Here is a 24,725-nt window from a genome sequence, read left to right as displayed (position 1 = left end):
TCTTCACTGGGGTCACCTGCAGGGTCACATCTTCACTGGGGTCACCTGCAGGGTCACGTCTTCACTGGGGTCACCTGCAGGGTCACATCTTCACTGGGGTCACCTGCAGGGTCACCACCACCAGCGGTGCCACAGCGCTATGATGACCCCAATCCGGGCTGAGAGGACTGGCTCATCTGACACACGTCCTTTGTTCCCTGGCACTGAGGTCATCTATCTATCGAGGGAGTATGGCACTGAGGTCATCTATCTATCGAGGGAGTATGGCAATGAGGTCCTCTATCTATCGAGGGAGTATGGCACTGAGGTCATCTATCTATCTAGGAAGTATGGCACTGAGGTCATCTATCTATCGAGCGAGTATGGCATTGAGGCCATCTATCTATCGAGGGAGTATGGCACTGAGGTCATCTATCTATCGAGGAAGTATGGCATTGAGGTCATCTATCTATCGAGCGAGTATGGCACTGAGGCCATCTATCTATCGAGGTAGTGTTCCCCTTCTTCGTATGGTGTGGTGTAGCTGCTTAACCTTCCTCAACGTCAGATCGCTGAGCAGCCCATCCTCCACACCACCTCACCTCCGGCACGACTCACTCACGCTCCACCACCTCCGGCACGACTCACTCACGCTCCACCAGCAATCTATGATGGTCAGCCCACATGATAACATCCTCATGCCTCTCAATCAAGATGTGCACGCGCGCGCGCACGTATGTGTGTGTGTGTGTGTGTGTGTGTGTGTTTGTGTGTGTGTGTGTGTGTGTGTGTGTTTGTGTGTGTGTGTGTTTGTGTGTGTGTGTGTGTGTGTGTGTTTGTGTGTGTGTGTGTGTGTTCGGGCCAGGGTGGCGACGGTGTGTGGAGCAGCGGGTCGGGTCGGGTCGGGTCGGGTGGCGTGGCGCTGGTGGCCGCCGTCCAACGCCCCAGGAGGAGATGGTTGGCACCTCTCACCACAGTGGTGGCACCAGCACCACAGTGGTGGCACCAGCACCACAGTGGTGGCACCAGCACCACAGTGGTGGCACCAACACCACAGTGGTGGCACCAGCACCACAGTGGTGGCACCAGCACCACAGTGGTGGCACCAGCACCACAGTGGTGGCACCAGCACCACAGTGGTGGCACCAACACCACAGTGGTGGCACCAGCACCACAGTGGTGGCACCAGCACCACAGTGGTGGCACCAGCACCACAGTGTATACAGGGTGAGGGGAGGGTGGTGGGGGGTGAGGGGGGTGGGGGGTGAGGGGGTTGTGGTGGGGGGTGAGGGGGTGGTGGGGGGGTGAGGGGTGGTGGGGGAGGGGAGGGGGGGATGAGGGGGTGGTGGGGGGGTGAGGGGTGGGGGTGAGGGGGTGGTGGTGGGGGGGGGTGAGTTACCCCCGGTGTGGCCACGTCTGGTGCCAGCGATGTGAGAGATGAGTAACTGGAAATGATGAGGTACAGAAATAGTATTAGAAATAGTTCCTCAAGTTGTTAGAAAACGGGGAAATTTGTAATTGGTCGCAGGACGAAGGAAAACGGGAAGCTGGAAATCGGTCAAAAAACGCTGACGAAAAATGCAGACGAATATTAAGAAGGAAGAGAATGGCGGGGAGAAGGTGGGGAAATATAAACCAAAGTTGAACATGTGAAATGTGGGATGACTGACCAGCACAAGACACACAGGTCACATGTGATGATGCAGGAAGACCACACACAGACCACGTCCACACCAGGGGACACATGTGAGACCACACACAGACCACGTCCACACCAGGGGACACATGTGAGACCACACACAGACCACGTCCACACCAGGGGACACATGTGAGACCACACACAGACCACGTCCACACCAGGGGACACATGTGAGGCAAACATACATGATGGATGACCCCGCGGAGGGTGAGGGCGAGCCCACATACACCACAGGCTGGTCCGCTACCACGAGGGGACCAAACCTGGTCTTCAGATGGCCTCTGGCGGCCACACTGGACTCGTGGTTCGCCTGGAAAGGTCTCTCATTCAGAGACCAAGTCTCCAGAGTCTCGATCATGTAAGGAGTTGACACAGATGGTGGCAGGGAGACACAGCTCAGCACCTGAACGACACAGATGGTGGGAGGGAGACACAGCTCACCCCCTGAACGACACAGATGGTGGGAGGGAGACACAGCTCACCACCTGAACGACACAGATGGTGGGAGGGAGACACAGCTCACCACCTCAACGACACAGATGGTGGGAGGGAGACACAGCTCACCACCTCAACGACACAGTGTACCAGGCCGGACTCCCGAGCTCTGTATGCTCCAGTCCTTCCCATCTCCTGTTCTCATTAGATACTGTGTACAAATGTGTATAGCACAGTCTATCTTGCAAGTGTATATCATCTTTCTCTCATCTACATTCCAGTAAGCGATGTTGGGTCTTCCAGCAGCCAGGGGTTCATGTTAGCTGAGCGAGGTCTGTGCTGGGAAGAGCGTCAACCAAGCATTTCCCTTCCTTGTAAGGTAGTCACTTTAATGTAATTATTTTGATTTATCATAATATTATCATTATTGTTATTACTTATTACATAACCTGCTCACCCTAAATTTATATTTCCCGATATCTCTAATCCCATATTTATCATATTTCGCGATATCTCTAATCCCATATTAATCATATTTCGCGATATCTCTAATCCCATATTAATCATTTTTCGCGATATCTGTAATCCCATATTTATCATATTTCGCGGTATATGTAATAACAACAAAAATGCCACAATATTTATGTTAATCTATGGGTAAATAACCACGATGAACAGCTAGGTCATGTCTTCGAGAGCACTAACATGCTGCAGGTGAGAGACAGTAAGCAATGTCATGTTGTCAAAATGAAAGACATGAAGTATGATGATGAACTTGTCATGAGGAAGAATGAATCAAAACCACTTTTTGTCTCCCCCTTGACTCATCACTAATACCATGAGTGACACACACACACACACACACACATACACATCCATGGGTTCCTGGGTTAGGCTGGTGCGTGTGCGTGTGTAACTATATACACAGTCATGAGTCATGTTATCTAGCAAGGTTAAGGGACGAGGGCAACGCGAGGGTAGAAGTGGCTCTCTCCCACAACCTACAAGCAAACAGTAATAACACGAGTGTGTTGTGTTGGCGAGGGTTTGGCTTCGTGTTTCATGCAACACATGATTTCGTCTGGCACTAAACCACAACGCATCACCAGCCTTGACCCCATGACAGCTTCCATTTCCCAGTCTCGAGATGAGCGCCGTGTCTTGTCGTCAGTGCCACAGCACCAGCACCACCTCTGTACCACATCATTCAATATATTTTCTCTCCAATACAATGAGGTTTTCTGGTACTGTGTACAATTAACAAAAGTTCCGCTTGTCTTGTTGTGAGGGATGTCATGTGTCTGGGTGGGGCTGGAGGTCGCGACCTTACATTCCTACATGACTGCCTCTCTCTGGTCAAGGAGCTGTGGCTACAACCTGCATTCCTCCTCCACCTCCCTCAACCTCATCCACTCTGGCTCAAGCTGCACCTTGGTTCGTCATAACTACATCCACAAACATGGACAGGACATCCCTCTACGTGAAGCACATGGACAGGACATCCCTCTACGTGAAGCACATGGACAGGACATCCTCCTACGTGAAGCACATGGACAGGACATCCCTCTACGTGAAGCACATGGACAAGACATCCTCCTACGTGAAGCACATGGACAGGACATCCCTCTACGTGAAGCACATGGACAAGACATCCTCCTACTGGAAGTCCACTTCATATATAAGTCCTCTGATTGTGTACTGTTGTCTCGATCACAACAAGAGATTCATCCCAACTTGTGTGGGATCATGTTCTCACCTCTCAAAGTTGCCTTCTGATTCAACAACATTTCCACTACTACACACACAGAGCAATCCCACATGGGGATGTCGCCCTCATCCCTCCAGGAAGGTTGACCCACCTGCACGTCGCCCGGAATGTTGCTTCACTTTCCCTCTCCTACAGATATCAATTTGGTTTTTACTCCCGAGAGCTGGCTGCCTGTGTGCCCCCCACGCCACTAGATGGACCCTGTATCTCCCGGAGCCACATGGTGACTGCGTGGCCGTTGACAACTTCAGGGTAGGAGGAGCCGTTGTGACCTCTCTTTCTTTCCCTCCACGCTAAACTTTGGAACTTTTCACCTCCTCATGTTACTATGACAACAACAACAACAACCTGACTTGTAGGTGAAATTTCCAATTACTCAAAAGGTCTCAACATATTTTCATCTTGCTTTCTTCTTCCTCCCGCTGTATAATGTCTATTCACCGATTATGATATATGCAAATGACGTGTTTTAACATCAATAACAAAACAGAGATTCATCGTATCGTCAACTCAGGATATACAACCCTGAAGCAGCAGTACTCACGCTTGACCACACCACAACGTAACACTGATGACACACGTACCTGATGGTGTCACTTGTTTCCGTCATGGGTCACCCACCTGCAAGAAGTACAAGAATACAATCAACTGAGGATCATCAATATTGAATTATCATACAAACAAACACATAATCATACTACGAGACGATAATAAGCTTTACATATGGAAGAGCATGGTATTACTACAGCAGCGTCTCTGAATAATTACAGGAAATTGTAACTTAACATATATATGTAGGTAGACGAATCAACATATAATGACTACCACTTAACGTTACCCCCAAATACGGATATCATGTCCCTGAAACAGACGTGTGCATATATATATATATATATATATATATATATATATATATATATATATATATATATATATATATATATATATATACTTTGTCGCTGTCTCCCGCGTTTGCGAGGTAGCGCAAGGAAACAGACGAAAGAAATGGCCCAACCTCCCCCCCATACACATGTATATACATACGTCCACGCACGCAAATATACATACCTACACAGCTTTCCATGGTTTACCCCAGACGCTTCACATGCCTTGATTCAATCCACTGACAACACGTCAACCCCGGTATACCACATCGCTCCAATTCACTCTATTCCTTGCCCTCCTTTCACCCTCCTGCATGTTCAGGCCCCGATCACACAAAATCTTTTTCACTCCATCTTTCCACCTCCAATTTGGTCTCCCTCTTCTCCTCGTTCCCTCCACCTCCGACACATATATCCTCTTGGTCAATCTTTCCTCACTCATTCTCTCCATGTGCCCAAACCACTTCAAAACAAAAACAAATATATATAAATATATATATATATATATATATATATATATATATATATATATATATATATATATATATATATATATATCTTTTTCTTTCTTTCATACTATTCGCCATTTCCCGCGTCAGCGAGGTAGCGTTAAGAACAGAGGACTGGGCCTCTGAGGAAACATCCTCATGCAGCTCCCTTCTCTGTTCCTTCCTTTGGAAAAAAAAAAAAAAAGAGAGAGAGAGGGGAGGATTTCCAGCCCCCCACTCCCTTCCCTTTTAGTCGCCTTCTACGACACACAGGGAATACGTGGGAAGTATTCTTTCTCCCCTATCCCCAGGGAAAATATATATATATATATATATATATGTGTGGTGTGAGGTGGTTTGATCGAGTAAGTAACGTAAGGGTAAGAGAGATGTGTGGAAATAAAAAGAGCGTGGTTGAGAGAGCAGAAGAGGGTGTTTTGAAATGGTTTGGTCACATGGAGAGAATGAGTGAGGAAAGATTGACCAAGAGGATATATGTGTCGGAGGTGGAGGGAACAAGGAGAAGAGGGAGACCAAATTGGAGGTGGAAAGATGGAGTGAAAAAGATTTTGTGTGATCGGGGCCTGAACATGCAGGAGGGTGAAGGGAGGGCAAGGAATAGAGTGAATTGGAGCGATGTGGTATAACGGGGTTGACGTGCTGTCAGTGGATTGAATCAAGGCATGTGAAGCGTCTGGGGTAAACCATGGAAAGCTGTGTAGGTATGTATATTTTGCGTGTGTGGACGTATGTATATACATGTGTATGGGGGTGGGTTGGGCCATTTCTTTCGTTTGTTTCCTTGCGCTACCTCGCAAACGCGGGAGACAGCGACAAAGAAAAAAAAAAAAAAAAAAAAAAAAATATATATATATATATATATATATATATATATATATATATATATATATATATATATATATATATATATATATTGGAAAGGATCACAATTTTGCGCGTGATCAAGATATTCCTAAGAGTCCACGGGGAAAATGAAACACGATAAGTTCCCAAGTGCACTTTCGTGTAATATTCACATCATCAGGAGAGACACAAGAGAGAAATATAACAGTCAGTTGATATACATCGAAGAGACGAAGCTAGGACGCCATTAGGTAAACATGCGATTGTCTTGGACAATCGCATGTTTACCATATATATATATATTTCATACTTTGTCGCTGTCTCTCGCGTCAGCGAGGTAAGGCAAGGAAACAGACGGAAGAATGGCCCAACCCACCCACATACACATGTATATACATACACGTCCACACACACACACATATACACACCTATATATTTCAACGTATACATATATACACATACACAGACATATACATACATATGTAACTACATATACATACATATATACATACATATATACCTACATATATACATTACATATATACCTACATATACATACATATGTAACTACATATACATACATATATACATACATATGTACCTACATATACATACATATATACATACATATATACCTACATATACATACATATATACATACATATGTAACTACATATACATACATATGTACCTACATATACATACATATATACATACATATATACCTACATATACATACATATGTAACTACATATACATACATATATACCTACATATCCATACATATGTACCTACATATACATACATATATACCTACATATACATACATATGTAACTACATATACATACATATATACATACATATGTATCTACATATACATACATATATACCTTACATATATACATACATATATACCTACATATATACATACATATATACATACATATATACCTACATATATACATACATATATACCTACATATATACATACATATGTACCTACATATACATACATATGTACCTACATATACATACATATGTACCTACATATACATACATATATACCTACATATCCATACATATGTACCTACATATACATACATATATACCTTACATATATACCTACATATATACCTACATATATACCTACATATATACATACATATATACATACATATATACATACATATGTACCTACATATACATACATATATACCTACATATATACCTACATATATACATACATATATACCTTACATATATACCTACATATTATACATACATATATACATACAAATATACCTCATATACATACATATATACATACATATATACCTTACATATATACCTACATATATACATACATATATACCTTACATATATACATACATATATACCTCATATACATACATATATACCTACATATATACCTACATATATACCTACATATACATACATATTATACCTACATATATACATACATATTATACCTAATATATACATACATATATACCTACATATATACATACATATATACCTACATATACATACATATATACCTACATATATACATACATATATACCTACATATATACATACATATATACCTACATATATACATATATATATACCTACATATATACATACATATGTAACTACATATACATACATATGTAACTACATATATACATACATATATACCTACATATCCATACATACATATATACCTACATATATACATACATATATACCTACATATATACATACATATATACCTACATATATACATACATATATACCTACATATACATACATATGTACCTACATACACATACATATATACCTACATATATTACATACATATATACCTACATATATACTTACATATATACCTACTATATACATACATATATACATACATATATACATACATATGTAACTACATATATACATATATATATACCTACATATACATACATATATACCTAAAATAAATCTTGTCTGTTTGTAACCTTGCATAAAATTTCCCACTGAGCAACCAAGAACATGTTCTTCACGGTGGCCCACTGCAAAAACCCCGCCTGAACTGGATACAGAGCTGGTGAGGGAGGCGGACCATCTGCTGGCAAGTGTTCCCACCTCAGTCCATGAATGAGGAAACGAGCAACACACTGTTCTCATCCTACATTAAGTCATGACTAGACTGTGCACCACAACACACACACACACACACACACACACACACACACACACACAAGGTCAACATGAAGGAAACAGAGATGGTAACAGAATAACGACGAATGAGTAACACTGGAGGGGTTCGAAGCCGTAACTTTGCCCACCACGGCGGCAGAGAAAAGAGTCAGGGCGACTTGAGAACAAACTTTATAACAAGTTTTTCCAAAGATGTGAAGTTATAACAACCAGAGGTCACAACACGTAGCTAAGTAAGGAAGGTGATATGCGCCATGAACAGACGTACACACACGTACAGACGTACACACACGTACAGATGTACACACAGGTACAGACGTACACACACGCACAGATGTACACACACGTACAGACGTACCATGTACAGACGTACACACACGTACAGACGTATAACGTACAGACGTACACACACGTACAGACGTACCATGTACAGACGTACACACACGTACAGTGATGACGGGTCAAGAGGACCTCAGTAACTGGCAACGTTCGCGGTAAACACAAGTTTAAAAAAGTTTTACGTTGGTAAAGTTCAGGAGATGGGGGGGGGGCCGTAGAACTTACCCCCCCCCCCCGCGCCATCTCCACCTACACAGTTCAAGTGTTAGTGAAGTGCGCACAAGAATGTGACCTTACGTGGAGAGAGAGAGAGAGAGAGAGAGAGAAGAGAAGAGAGAGAGAGAGAGAGGAGAGAGAGAGAGAGAGGAGAGAGAGAGAGATCAACATATGAGGGAGGGGGGGGGGGCAGGTGGCCACCTTGACACCAGCTAGCTGGCCCAGCTGGCACTGTGCCTCACAACCTCACTGCCAAGACAACGCCGCCACCACCACCACCACACACACACATACAACACCCACCACCAACACACACAACACACACACCACACATACACACACACACACATACACACACACACACATAACACACACACACACATCACACACACACACATAACCACACAACATTACTCATAATAACAAGTGACTAACGTAGCGTAACGTAAAGTTGTAGTGAACCTAACGATGACGTCATATAAGTGTTTACTTACAAGTACTTTACGACGGGGTCCGTCTGACAGAGGTTAGGGCAAGCACGTAGTGCTCAACGCAGGGATATCTCGAGGTAGGCAGAACCCGGCGTGTGAGTTACGTGGTGTGCAAGACTGAGGGAGAACGTGTGAGGGAGGACGTGTGAGGGAGGACGTGTGAGGGAGGACGTGTGAGGGAGGACGTGTGAGGGAGGACGTGTGAGGGAGGACGTGTGAGGGAGGACGTGTGAGGGAGGACGTGTGAGGGAGGACGTGTGAGGGAGGACGTGTGAGGGAGGACGTGTGAGGGAGGACGTGTGAGGGAGGACGTGTGAGGGAGGACGTGTGAGGGAGGACGTGTGAGGGAGGACGTGTGAGGGAGGACGTGTGAGGGAGGACGTGTGAGGGAGGACGTGTGAGGGAGGACGTGTGAGGGAGGACGTGTGAGGGAGGACGTGTGAGGGAGGACGTGTGAGGGAGGACGTGTGAGGGAGGACGTGTGAGGGAGGACGTGTGAGGGAGGACGTGTGAGGGAGGACGTGTGAGGGAGGACGTGTGAGGGAGGACGTGTGAGGGAGGACGTGTGAGGGAGGACGTGTGAGGGAGGACGTGTGAGGGAGGACGTGTGAGGGAGGACGTGTGAGGGAGGACGTGTGAGGGAGGACGTGTGAGGGAGGACGTGTGAGGGAGGACGTGTGAGGGAGGACGTGTGAGGGAGGACGTGTGAGGGAGGACGTGTGAGGGAGGACGTGTGAGGGAGGACGTGTGAGGGAGGACGTGTGAGGGAGGACGTGTGAGGGAGGACGTGTGAGGGAGGACGTGTGAGGGAGGACGTGTGAGGGAGGACGTGTGAGGGAGGACGTGTGAGGGAGGACGTGTGAGGGAGGACGTGTGAGGGAGGACGTGTGAGGGAGGACGTGTGAGGGAGGACGTGTGAGGGAGGACGTGTGAGGGAGGACGTGTGAGGGAGGACGTGTGAGGGAGGACGTGTGAGGGAGGACGTGTGAGGGAGGACGTGTGAGGGAGGACGTGTGAGGGAGGACGTGTGAGGGAGGACGTGTGAGGGAGGACGTGTGAGGGAGGACGTGTGAGGGAGGACGTGTGAGGGAGGACGTGTGAGGGAGGACGTGTGAGGGAGGACGTGTGAGGGAGGACGTGTGAGGGAGGACGTGTGAGGGAGGACGTGTGAGGGAGGACGTGTGAGGGAGGACGTGTGAGGGAGGACGTGTGAGGGAGGACGTGTGAGGGAGGACGTGTGAGGGAGGACGTGTGAGGGAGGACGTGTGAGGGAGGACGTGTGAGGGAGGACGTGTGAGGGAGGACGTGTGAGGGAGGACGTGTGAGGGAGGACGTGTGAGGGAGGACGTGTGAGGGAGGACGTGTGAGGGAGGACGTGTGAGGGAGGACGTGTGAGGGAGGACGTGTGAGGGAGGACGTGTGAGGGAGGACGTGTGAGGGAGGACGTGTGAGGGAGGACGTGTGAGGGAGGACGTGTGAGGGAGGACGTGTGAGGGAGGACGTGTGAGGGAGGACGTGTGAGGGAGGACGTGTGAGGGAGGACGTGTGAGGGAGGACGTGTGAGGGAGGACGTGTGAGGGAGGACGTGTGAGGGAGGACGTGTGAGGGAGGACGTGTGAGGGAGGACGTGTGAGGGAGGACGTGTGAGGGAGGACGTGTGAGGGAGGACGTGTGAGGGAGGACGTGTGAGGGAGGACGTGTGAGGGAGGACGTGTGAGGGAGGACGTGTGAGGGAGGACGTGTGAGGGAGGACGTGTGAGGGAGGACGTGTGAGGGAGGACGTGTGAGGGAGGACGTGTGAGGGAGGACGTGTGAGGGAGGACGTGTGAGGGAGGACGTGTGAGGGAGGACGTGTGAGGGAGGACGTGTGAGGGAGAACGTGTGAGGGAGGACGTGTGAGGGAGGACGTGTGAGGGAGGACGTGTACGTCTTGTGAACTGGATGTATGTCACGTTATATCAAGGTTAACTCACGGTACAATATAATGGTCACTATTGTTCATAATGATGATGTCATGATGATCATAATGATGATGATCATAATGATGATGATGATGATCATATGTGTCGTATACACAAAGAGGTAACCAGAAGACACCATCATTTTACCGACATAATGACAAGCCGGGTGACCCCACCAACACAACATGATGACGTCATACACAACATCAACTGAATGAGGAAGAATTGGAACCAGCGAGGCAGAGGGAAGCGTTACGTCACGTGACACACACACACACACACACATACACACACACACACACACACACACACACACACACACACATACACACAGGAGAAGCGTATAGTAATTAATATGTGACAACAGAAGGCATCAAGAGAACACAACGGTAACTGTATAAAAACGGTAACAGCAAGGAAGAAACAGACACACGAACCTCCCAAGATCTCTTACGTACAACGAAATACGAAACACTATATGAGAGCCCAGAGAGAGAGAGAGAGAGAGAGAGAGAGAGAGAGAGAGAGAGAGAGAGAGAGAGAGAGAGAGAGAGAGAGAGAGAGAGACTTGAATATCCTGTTATGTTGAGGGGGTGGGGGTGGGGGGGAGGGGAGATAATATTGATGAAATGAGAACAGATAATTTGAAGGAGAGAACATTGCCAGTTGAAGTGTGGGGGTAGACAAGTGTATACACCCTGAGGGTATGTCAAACATGCACTATGTGTAGTGAGCACTACGCGGTACACCTGACTACTGGCTCAACCTCCTCACCATCACATACACACCCTTGTATATACTCTCTCTCTCTCTCTCTCTCTGTATCTATCTATCTATCTACCTCATGCACAACAGAGGGGTCAAAATCGTACCAAAATTGACAAGCTTTCGCCCCTACGGAAAACATCAACTGCTGGGTTAAAATATGTTAAGAAACGCTTTACACACACACACACACACACACACACACACACACACACGTTGTACACCTGGTCATCAAGCCACCACATCTTGTATTAGCACCCAACTACTGATCCCGGCACACAACACACATGACCAGGGGAAGATGGACCATCACACACACACACACACACACACACACACACACACACACATACTGCTACACCATTCTTATCAGATAACACAGCAGGCTGGGGTCAGAAACCATCCTACACTATTCTTATCAGATAACACAGCAGGCTGGGGTCAGAGACCATCCTACACTATTCTTATCAGATAACACAGCAAGCTGGGGCCAGAGACCATCCTACACTATTCTTATCAGATAACACAGCAAGCTGGGGCCAGAGAACATCCTACACTATTCTTATCAGATAACACAGCAGGCTGGGGCCATAGACCATCCTACACTATTCGTATCAGATAACACAGCAGGCTGGGGTCACAGACCATCCTACAAAAAACAGCGACATATTCAGATAAAATCCTCATTAAATGATAAGGATTATCTTTCACATTAAGCAGTGTAGCATTATCTTCACATGGCTGGTATGCAACGTTATGTTGCCCATCATTATGACAACGATGGACAGTCATCAGTAAACTTCATATATCTATCTACCTATCTATCTATCTATCTATCTATCTTTCTATATATATATATATATATATATATATATATATATATATATATATATATATATATATATATATATATATATATATATTAATATGGGTAAAACTGAAAGTTGATGGAGAGAGGTGGGTGATTATTGGTGCATATGCACCTGGGCATGAGAAGAAAGATCAAGAGAGGCAAGTGTTTTGGGAGCAGCTGAATGAGTGTATTAGTGGTTTTGATGCACGAGACCGGGTCATAGTGATGGGTGATTTGAATGCAAAGGTGAGTAATGTGGCAGTTGAGGGAATAATTGGTATACATGGGGTGTTCAGTGTTGTAAATGGAAATGGTGAAGAGCTTGTAGATTTATGTGCTGAAAAAGGACTGATGATTGGGAATACCTGGTTTAAAAAGCGAGATATACATAAGTATACTTATGTAAGTAGGAGAGATGGCCAGAGAGCGTTATTGGATTACGTGTTAATTGACAGGCGTGCGAAAGAGAGACTTTTGGATGTTAATGTGCTGAGAGGTGCAACTGGAGGGATGTCTGATCATTATCTTGTGGAGGCTAAGGTGAAGATTTGTATGGGTTTTCAGAAAAGAAGAGTGAATGTTGGGGTGAAGAGGGTGGTGAGAGTAAGTGAGCTTGAGAAAGAGACCTGTGTGAGGAAGTACCAGGAGAGACTGAGTACAGAATGGAAAAAGGTGAGAACAATGGAAGTAAGGGGAGTGGGGGAGGAATGGGATGTATTTAGGGAATCAGTGATGGATTGCGCAAAAGATGCTTGTGGCATGAGAAGAGTGGGAGGTGGGTTGATTAGAAAGGGTAGTGAGTGGTGGGATGAAGAAGTAAGAGTATTAGTGAAAGAGAAGAGAGAGGCATTTGGACGATTTTTGCAGGGAAAAAATGCAATTGAGTGGGAGATGTATAAAAGAAAGAGACAGGAGGTCAAGAGAAAGGTGCAAGAGGTGAAAAAAAGGGCAAATGAGAGTTGGGGCGAGAGAGTATCATTAAATTTTAGGGAGAATAAAAAGATGTTCTGGAAGGAGGTAAATAAAGTGCGTAAGACAAGGGAGCAAATGGGAACTTCAGTGAAGGGCGCAAATGGGGAGGTGAAAACAAGTAGTGGTGATGTGAGAAGGAGATGGAGTGAGTATTTTGAAGGTTTGTTGAATGTGTTTGATGATAGAGTGGCAGATATAGGGTGTTTTGGTCGAGGTGGTCTGCAAAGTGAGAGGGTTAGGGAAAATGATTTGGTAAACAGAGAAGAGGTAGTGAAAGCTTTGCGGAAGATGAAAGCCGGCAAGGCAGCAGGTTTGGATGGTATTGCAGTGGAATTTATTAAAAAAGGGGGTGACTGTATTGTTGACTGGTTGGTAAGGTTATTTAATGTATGTATGACTCATGGTGAGGTGCCTGAGGATTGGCGGAATGCGTGCATAGTGCCATTGTACAAAGGCAAAGGGGATAAGAGTGAGTGCTCAAATTACAGAGGTATAGGTTTGTTGAGTATTCCTGGTAAATTATATGGGAGGGTATTGATTGAGAGGGTGAAGGCATGTACAGAGCATCAGATTGGGGAAGAGCAGTGTGGTTTCAGAAGTGGTAGAGGATGTGTGGATCAGGTGTTTGCTTTGAAGAATGTATGTGAGAAATACTTAGAAAAGCAAATGGATTTGTATGTAGCATTTATGGATCTGGAGAAGGCATATGATAGAGTTGATAGAGATGCTCTGTGGAAGGTATTAAGAATATATGGTGTGGGAGGAAAGTTGTTAGAAGCAGTGAAAAGTTTTTATCGAGGATGTAAGGCATGTGTACGTGTAGGAAGAAAGTGATTGGTTCTCAGTGAATGTAGGTTTGCGGCAGGGGTGTGTGATGTCTCCATGGTTGTTTAATTTGTTTATGGATGGGGTTGTTAGGGAGGTAAATGCAAGAGTTTTGGAAAGAGGGGCAAGTATGAAGTCTGTTGGGGATGAGAGAGCCTGGGAAGTGAGTCAGTTGTTGTTCGCTGATGATACAGCGCTGGTGGCTGATTCATGTGAGAAACTGCAGAAGCTGGTGACTGAGTTTGGAAAAGTGTGTGGAAGAAGAAAGTTAAGAGTAAATGTGAATAAGAGCAAGGTTATTAGGTACAGTAGGGTTGAGGGTCAAGTCAATTGGGAGGTGAGTTTGAATGGAGAAAAACTGGAGGAAGTGAAGTGTTTTAGATATCTGGGAGTGGATCTGGCAGCGGATGGAACCATGGAAGCGGAAGTGGATCATAGGGTGGGGGAGGGGGCGAAAATCCTGGGGGCCTTGAAGAATGTGTGGAAGTCGAGAACATTATCTCGGAAAGGAAAAATGGGTATGTTTGAAGGAATAGTGGTTCCAACAATGTTGTATGGTTGCGAGGCGTGGACTATGGATAGAGTTGTGCGCAGGAGGATGGATGTGCTGGAAATGAGATGTTTGAGGACAATGTGTGGTGTGAGGTGGTTTGATCGAGTGAGTAACGTAAGGGTAAGAGAGATGTGTGGTAATAAAAAGAGCGTGGTTGAGAGAGCAGAAGAGGGTGTTTTGAAGTGGTTTGGGCACATGGAGAGGATGAGTGAGGAGAGATTGACCAAGAAGATATATGTGTCGGAGGTGGAGGGAACAAGGAGAAGAGGGAGACCAAATTGGAGGTGGAAGGATGGAGTGAAAAGGATTTTGTGTGATCGGGGCCTGAACATGCAGGAGGGTGAAAGGAGGGCAAGGAATAGAGTGAATTGGAGCGATGTGGTATACCGGGGTTGACGTGCTGTCAGTGGAATGAATCGGGGCATGTGAAGCGTCTGGGGTAAACCATGGAAAGCTGTGTAGGTATGTATATTTGCGTGTGTGGACGTATGTATATACATGTGTATGGGGGGGGGGGTTGGGCCATTTCTTTCGTCTGTTTCCTTGCGCTACCTCGCAAACGCGGGAGACAGCGACAAAGTATAATAAAATAAATATATATATATATATATATATATATATATATATATATATATATATATATATATATATATATATATATATTTGCCTATATTCACTGAGAACCAATCACTTTCCTCTCTTCCCACACGTACACATGCCTTACATCCTCGATAAAAACTTTTCACTGCTTCTAACAACTTGCCTCCCACACCATATATTCTTAATACCTTCCACAAAGCATCTCTATCAACTCTATCGTATGCCTTCTCCAGATCCATAAATGCTACATACAAATCCATTTGCTTTTCTAAGTATTTCTCACATACATTCTTCAAAGCAAACACCTGATCCACACATCCTCTACCACTTCTGAAACCACACTGCTCTTCCCCAATCTGATGCTCTGTACATGCCTTCACCCTCTCAATCAATACCCTCCCATATAATTTACCAGGAATACTCAACAAACTTATACCTCTGAAATTTGAGCATTCACTCTTATCCCCTTTGCCTTTGTACAAAGGCACTATGCACGCATTCCGCCAATCCTCAGGCACCTCACCATGAGTCATACATACATTAAATAACCTTACCAACCAGTCAATAATACAGTCACCCCCTTTTTTAATAAATTCCACTGCAATACCATCCAAACCTGCTGCCTTGCCGGCTTTCATCTTCCGCAAAGCTTTTACTACATCTTCTCTGTTTACCAAATCATTTTCCCTAACCCTCTCACTTTGCACACCACCTCAACCAAAACACCCTATATCTGCCACTCTATCATCAAACACATTCAAACACATTCCTGGGAGCCTAGAAGAATGTGTGCAAGTCGAGAACATTATCTCGGAAAGCAAAAATGGGTATGTTTGAAGGAATAGTGGTTCCAACAATGTTGTATGGTTGCGAGGTGTGGGCTATGGATAGAGTTGTGCGCAGGAGGATGGATGTGCTGGAAATGAGATGTTTGAGGACAATATGTGGTGTGAGGTGTTTTGATCGAGTAAGTAACGTAAGGTTAAGAGAGATGTGTGGAAATAAAAAGAGCGTGGTTGAGAGAGCAGAAGAGGGTATTTTGAAATGGTTTGGGCACATGGAGAGAATGAGTGAGGAAAGATTGACCAAGAGGATATATGTGTCGGAGGTGGAGGGAACGAGGAGAAGTGGGAGACCAAATTGGAGGTGGAAAGATGGAGTGAAAAAGATTTTGTGTGATCGGGGCCTGAACATGCAGGAGGGTGAAAGGAGGGCAAGGAATAGAGTGAATTGGATCGATGTGGTATACCGGGGTTGACGTGCTGTCAGTGGATTGAATCAGGGCATGTGAAGCGTCTGGGGTAAACCATGGAAAGCTGTGTAGGTATGTATATTTGCGTGTGTGGACGTATGTATATACATGTTGTATGGGGGTGGGCTGGGCCATTTCTTTTGTCTGTTTCCTTGCGCTACCTCGCAAACGCGGGAGACAGCGACAAAAAAAAAAAATATATATTTGCGTGTGTGGACGTGTATGTATATACATGTGTTTGTGGGTGGGTTCGGCCATTCTGTTTCCTTGCGCTACCTCGCTAACGCGGGAGACAGCGACAAAGTATGATGAAAATAAAATAATATATACATATATATATATATATATATATATATATATATATATATATATATATATATATATATATATATGGTGTGGGAGGCAAGTTGTTAGAAGCAGTGAAAAGTTTTTATCGAGGATGTAAGGCATGTGTACGTGTAGGAAGAGAGGAAAGTGATTTGGTTCTCAGTGAATGTAGGTTTGCGGCAGGGGTGTGTGATGTCTCCATGGTTGTTTAATTTGTTTATGGATGGGGTTGTTAGGGAGGTGAATGCAAGAGTTTTGGAAAGAGGGGCAAGTATGAAGTCTGTTGGGGATGAGAGAGCTTGGGAAGTGAGTCAGTTGTTGTTCGCTGATGTTACAGCGCTGGTGGCTGATTCATGTGAGAAACTGCAGAAGCTGGTGACTGAGTTTGGTAAAGTGTGTGAAAGAAGAAAGTTAAGAGTAAATGTGAATAAGAGCAAGGTAATTAGGTACAGTAGGGTTGAGGGTCAAGTCAATTGGGAGGTAAGTTTGAATGGAGAAAAACTGGAGGAAGTAAAGTGTTTTAGATATCTGGGAGTGGATCTGGCAGCGGATGGAACCATGGAAGCGGAAGTGGATCATAGGGTGGGGGAGGGGGCGAAAATCCTGGGAGCCTTGAAGAATGTGTTGAAGTCGAGAACATTATCTCGGAAAGCAAAAATGGGTATGTTTGAAGGAATAGTGGTTCCAACAATGTTGTATGGTTGCGAGGCGTGGGCTATGGATAGAGTTGTGCGCAGGAGGATGGATGTGCTGGAAATGAGATGTTTGGGGACAATGTGTGGTGTGAGGTGGTTTGATCGAGTAAGTAACGTAAGGGTAAGAGAGATGTGTGGAAATAAAAAGAGCGTGGTTGAGAGAGCAGAAGAGGGTGTTTTGAAATGGTTTGGGCACATGGAGAGAATGAGTGAGGAAAGATTGACCAAGAGGATATATGTGTCGGAGGTGGAGGGAACGAGGAGAAGTGGGAGACCAAATTGGAGGCGGAAAGATGGAGTGAAAAAGATTTTGTGTGACCGGGGCCTGAACATGCAGGAGGGTGAAAGGAGGGCAAGGAATAGAGTGAATTGGATCGATGTGGTATACCGGGGTTGACGTGCTGTCAGTGGATTGAATCAGGGCATGTGAAGCGTCTGGGGTAAACCATGGAAAGCTGTGTAGGTATGTATATTCGCGTGTGTGGACGCAAATATACATATGGGGATGGGTTGGGCCATTTCTTTCGTCTGTTTCCTTGCGCTACCTCGCAAACGCGGGAGACAGCGGCAAAAAAAAAAAAAAAAAAATTATATATATAATATAACAGTCAGTTGATATACAACGAAGAGACGTAGCTAGGACGCCATTTGGTAAACATGTGATTGTCCAAGACAGACAACGAGCGTATCATAAACTTATTATGTGGACAAGAAGGGGAATTGTCAACAAATTTTATAAGCAATAAAGTTATCCAATTTGTATAGACCATCACTAATATTAAGGTTATAATTCTTTGTGCATTTAATAATAGCAGATAACTGAGATGGCATTACTCCAGTCAGTACAATAATCATAGTTTTTAACGTGATTAAACAAGGCATTTGATTCTTGTCCTGTTCTTATATCACCAAACGTCTTTGCTTAATGCACGGTTATATATCAAAAAAATGCCCTCCGACAGCCAGGATTCGAACCCAGGACCTTTTGCGTGTAAACCCCGTTGATCATGGATGTGAGACGAAGGGTATTCGATTACTTGTAACCGAATAGTCATATCCCTATTAGAGGCGATCACGGCCTAGCGGTTAGCGTTACCGACTACCAAGCAAAAGATCCTGGTTCGAATCCTGGGTGTTGGAGGGTTAATTCTCATTTCAATAAAGAAATGAAGTTGTTGTTGAAAGGTAACATTTCTCTTATCAACAGTTTGTCATCTTTGTCCCCTTCATTGCCATATATGTATGGACTTATCAAAACACATAAACAAAATTTTCCAGCAAGACCTATAGTGAGTTCAGTAGGCTCCATCACATATAAATTGTCAAAATGGTTTGTTTCTTTATTAAGCCCTTTAGTGGGTAAGGTATCAAATTCTAATATCATGAACATGAACAATGTAGATTTAGTCAAGCTAAACAATACCAATGTTAATTTTGATTTCAAACTAGTTAGCTTTGATGTTTCCTCACTTTTCACAAAAATTCCAGTTGATGACCTTTTAGAATATTTATTTGATGTCTTGGATGATATTCATTTACCTGTTTCAAAGTCTGTTTTCATTGAACTGATAAAATTGTGTATAAAAGACTGTGTATTTCAATTCAATGGAGAATATTATGCTCAAAAATTTGGTGTGGCAATGGGTAACCCTCTTTCACCTGTACTAAGTAATATTTATATGGAATTTTTTGAAACAAAATTACTAAAGGATATCTTACCTTCTAATGCAATTTGGTTTAGGTATGTAGATGATGTTCTGTGTGTTTGGCCAACAAATGAAAATTTACAAATATTTCTCCCCTTACTTAACAATTTAGTACCTTCCATCAAATTTACTGTAGAAAATGAAAATAATGGTATGTTACCATTTTCAGATTGCATGATCCATAGGCAAGGAAACAAGTTTAAGTTTAGCATATACAGAAAACCTACCAATGTATGCTCATATATCCATTATTACTCATCTCAACATCACAGAGTTAAATTATCATTATTTCAATCTATGTTCCTTAGGACATTACGTATTTGCAGTCCAGAGTTTATTGATGATGAGTTTGAGAAGATATATTCTATTGAATCTAAGTGAAAGTACCCTAGATCTTTCATTGATAAATCCCTTAAGTTAGCAAAGATAATCATTTTATAGAGTTGAGCCCAAAACTCCCATTGACACCAAGAATCTTTTAGTTCTTCCTTTCAATAATAATTCTACTGCACTTCCCATGTTGCTTAAATCCTTTAATGTAAATGTTGCCTTCAGCAACAATAATACTTAAAGAATGTCTTCATCAGGAATTCACCTGAAAATTCTCCTGGATGCATCTATAAAGTGCCATGTAGAAATTGTGACAAGTTTTATGTTGGTCAGACTGGTAAGGATCTTTCTGTTAGACTTAAGCAACATAAATATAGCATAAGAACGGGACAAGAATCAAATGCCTTGTTTAATCACATTAAAAACTATGATCATTGTATTGACTGGAGTAATGCCATCCCAGTTATTAACTCTTAACTCTATTACCACAAGAAATATCACTGAATCTTCTATTATTAAATACACAAAGAATTACAATCAATATTAGTGATAGTCTATACAAATTAGATAACTTTATTGTTGATAAAAATTGTAAAATGATAAGTTTATGAACGCTTGCTGTCTGTCTTGGAAAATCGCATGTTTACCAAATGGCGTCCTAGCTTCGTCTCGCCGATGTATATCAACTGACTGTTATATTTCTCTCCTATATCTCCCCTGATGATGTGATTATTACACGAAAGTGCACTTGGAAACTTATCGTGTTTCATTTTCACCATGGACTCATAGGAATATCTTGATCACGCGCAAAATTGTGATCCTTTTCAATATATATATATATATATATATATATATATATATATATATATATATATATATATATATATATATATATATATATAACATACCAGATTAGAAATGTCTATTATACTATGGTTTTGAAACACTTAATATATGTGACCCTGACCTTTGAACTTTTGCCCTCAAAATCCATAAGGGTTTCCCTTGACCCAAGGAGAACACACAGAAGCGCGAAATGATATTGACATCTATCAAGTAGAAGTGAAGTCATTGTGTGGCAAGAATATATTAGACAAGTGCGGGCGGTGACCCTGACCTCCGACCTTCTGACCTTTACTTAAAGTGGGACCTTCTTGGCCCCAAGTCATGGTTAAGGCCATCCGATAAGAACAATTGTTATCATCCAGAAACATATCATCGTCTACAAGTACGTGAATGACCTTTGACCTGTTGACCTTTAAGTAACTAAGGACCTTTCTTGTATTCAGGCAGAACCTTACCTGTTCATGTAAACCAGGATGTCCAGCCTGAGCTGCTGTGTACACACCAAATCCTCTGCAGAGTCAACTCATACTGCACAGGTGACCCTTACCTGGCACCTTACACTCACAGACACCTTCTTATCTCCCCCTGAGGTATCCTCACACCCAGTCTTAACGGAACCTGACCACGGGATCTGCACTTATCTGGCGGAAACCAAATTGTGATCGGACGGACGGACAGACGGACGGACGGACGGACGGCAATATGGTAGTACAACGGGACAGTGAGGTACGAACGGCCTCGTTAAACGGAGGCCCTCAACGTCCAGGCGCGTGTAAACACAAGATGACGTAATCTTGTAACATAACTCAGAGTTGTTAGCGTACACACACACACACACACACACACACACACACACACACACACACAGACACACACAGGCGTGGGTGGGCGAAGGACACAAAAGTGTGGGGAGAAATGGTGGGTGAGGAGCGGGAGATGACAGAGGGAGGGAGGGAGGGAGGAAGGCGGTAAGAACTAGATGGAGGAAGACAACGAAAGACAGGAGGAGGAGGAGGAGGAGGCAGACAAGGCGGCACTGTTGCTGGGGCTTCGGGGGAGCATCAGCAAGCACGCACGTACACTGGCCGGCCACTTAGCCCAGAGGCACAAGCACCACACCGCTGGCTGGAGGACCCGCCAATACCTCGACTGTCTGCCAAGGTCGCCCCCACACTGCCTCCCTCACTCCCTGGCTGGCTCCGGGTCACCTCCTCCTCCTCCCGCTCCTGCACACGACCCCCTCCCCTCGCCCAACCATATGCCACACACACCGACACACAGGCACACACATAGCAGGCAAACACGCACGAACACACACAGCTGCGAAAAGGCATTGGGACAAACACATGCACACAAGGGCAAACAACAACACACAAAACAGGAGTTGCCAAGGGTAGTAATGATACATCTGTGTACAGGACCAGTGGATGGCCTCTCACACTCAGCTGGAAATCCTCCACTCCAGTTTGTACTTTTCCAACAGAAGGAACAGAGATGGGGGCCAAGTGAGGATTTTACCTCTAGGACTCAGTCCTCTGTTCTTGACGCTATCTCGCTTACGCGGGAAATGAAGAATATGTATCAATCACCCTAATTCAATCCCATCTCAATATACTAAGCAGTCAGTTCTTTGCAACAGCATCTGATCCTTCCCATCCAAATCTCTCCATTACTAACCATCAAACCCCACGTAGAAACCCCAAGTTTACCCCACCGACCACAACACGAGGTGGCCAGTCCACTCCGTCTCCACCCCACCGACCACAACACGAGGTGGCCAGTCCACTCCGTGTCCACCCCACCGACCACAACACGAGGTGGCCAGTCCACTCCGTCTCCACCCCACCGACCACAACACGAGGAGGCCAAGCCACTCCGTGTCCACATGAGGAGGCCAGTGGAATCCGCCTCCAGACGCAGGTGGGAAATGGGATCCAAGCTCAAAACATATACACTGAAATGACCCCATGAGCAATTCAACCCCACTCTCTTAACGCCACCCCAACAGCCAAACACCAATCTGAAACCATGCTTACCAGGAATGTACGAGTTACACTTTCTCGTCAACAGTGTGGATGTCACGAATCCCGACAATGCTAGAAACACCGACCAACTCAACATAGCGACCCTTCCTGCCCACGATGCAACTACTATGATGAAGACACTGAACACTTGTTGCTCAATTGCCCCGCATTCCTGTTGGCACACGCACACACACACACACACACACACCACCACCACCACTTCACGTTACGGTCGGTCCTGCCACCAGAGGACGTGGCCTGCTTCTCGAGCGCTGCAGGAGCCCCGCACAAGAAGGAAGGAGCTCCCGGGGGCCGGAATGTGAAGGAAGTATATGAACTTTACCGACCGACATAAACAAGTGAACAAGGTCTATCTACAAAACAATAAGAACAACCAACTGTTCGTCTAAGACTTGTGATGATAAATACAACAGCAGCAGGTCAACATTGTCGGCTCAGATGTTATCTGGTATAACATCATACACAACACTGGGTTATGGCTCTCCCGTCACAACCCTAAACCCAATAAGACTTCTACCATCGTCACGTTCGACGTAGTGTGACGGAGGTGTGACGCAGTCCCACCACCGTGACGTCCTCTCACCTGGACAACAATCATTAACCTGCTCATCATGGACGTTCTGTGCAACATACATCATCTGATGTTTCCACAACTTTATATCAGCTTTATATCGGTGGCTGTGTCGCACCCGCCCTGCCCAAGCCCAGCTCTCAACACAGTCTATGTACTCTGTGTCACACTGTTCAAGACGGCTCAGGGCCGACGTATGGTGAACCTCTGCAGGATTTTTGCTAAAGAAATATTTCTCTCGAATTAACAAGTGGCTCAGAGCCCTTATCAGACAACGAGGAGGCGTTCCAAGTCTATGGTGCTCCACAGCGCTGGCAAAGAACTAGAAGAAAGCTAAGTCTAGGATGATGGTATACCTTGAAGTGTTGCCGGTACAGTGCCTCCCTCTGTGATGACCAAGACAAACTAACTAGCTGGATGACACTCAACAATATGCAGGAAGTGCCTCGCTTGAGGCAACCCGCAAGGAGTGAGTCCTCCCCTGTTTCTGCATGACCCCCTACCACAACCTTACCCCCCCCCCCCCCGCGCGCTCTGACGGCCCCACATTCATACCTCTCTACCCTGCAAGAGCCCAGGTCATCATACCCACGAAAAAGGTCGTACCGACGTGCAGCACGTACCACGTCCTGCAGCACGTACCACGTCGTGCTGCACGTCCCACGTCGTGCAGCACGTACTACGTCGTGCTGCACGTACCACGTCGTCCTGCACGTACCACGTAGGGCTGCACGTACCACGTCGTCCTGCACGTACCACGTCGGGCTGCACGTACCACATGGTCCTGCACGTACCACGTCGGGCTCAACGGGTAGACGGATCTGTTGTTTTGGCCCCTTCTGTACCCACCAAGACGTCTGCGTGATCCCCTGACCTACACACACACACACACACACACACACACACACACACACACACTATACTGGAACCTGGTGAAGCAGACCTGATGGGTGAAGCTGGCGTGATGAGGGGGAGCGCAGCTCACGTACTGCTACTGTATGATGTGTGGGTCATCTGCTCATCTCTACCCAACACAACACAACAAC

General features: G+C 45.0%; 1 protein-coding gene across 4 annotated transcripts in view; it reads right to left on the bottom strand.

The window, feature by feature from the left end:
* Nucleotides 1-24,725, bottom strand: part of LOC139760418 (uncharacterized) — an 857,321-nt gene that overhangs the window by 705,157 nt on the left and 127,439 nt on the right. Inside the window, exon 1 of one of the 4 annotated variants that reach the window (XM_071683596.1) lies at nt 4,466-4,502. The exons of the other annotated variants lie outside the window; for them this stretch is intronic. Coding sequence (XP_071539697.1) covers nt 4,466-4,491 — 26 coding nt within the window. The 5' untranslated portion in view covers nt 4,492-4,502. Of the gene's footprint in view, nt 1-4,465; nt 4,503-24,725 lie in introns of those variants that run through there. 4 annotated transcript variants of the gene reach the window in all.

The sequence above is a fragment of the Panulirus ornatus genome, chromosome 36, assembly GCF_036320965.1.
Source record: "Panulirus ornatus isolate Po-2019 chromosome 36, ASM3632096v1, whole genome shotgun sequence".
NCBI classification, from domain to species: domain Eukaryota; kingdom Metazoa; phylum Arthropoda; class Malacostraca; order Decapoda; family Palinuridae; genus Panulirus; species Panulirus ornatus.
Note: the sequence above shows the minus strand (reverse complement) of the source record. Positions and strands in the feature narration are given on the sequence as shown.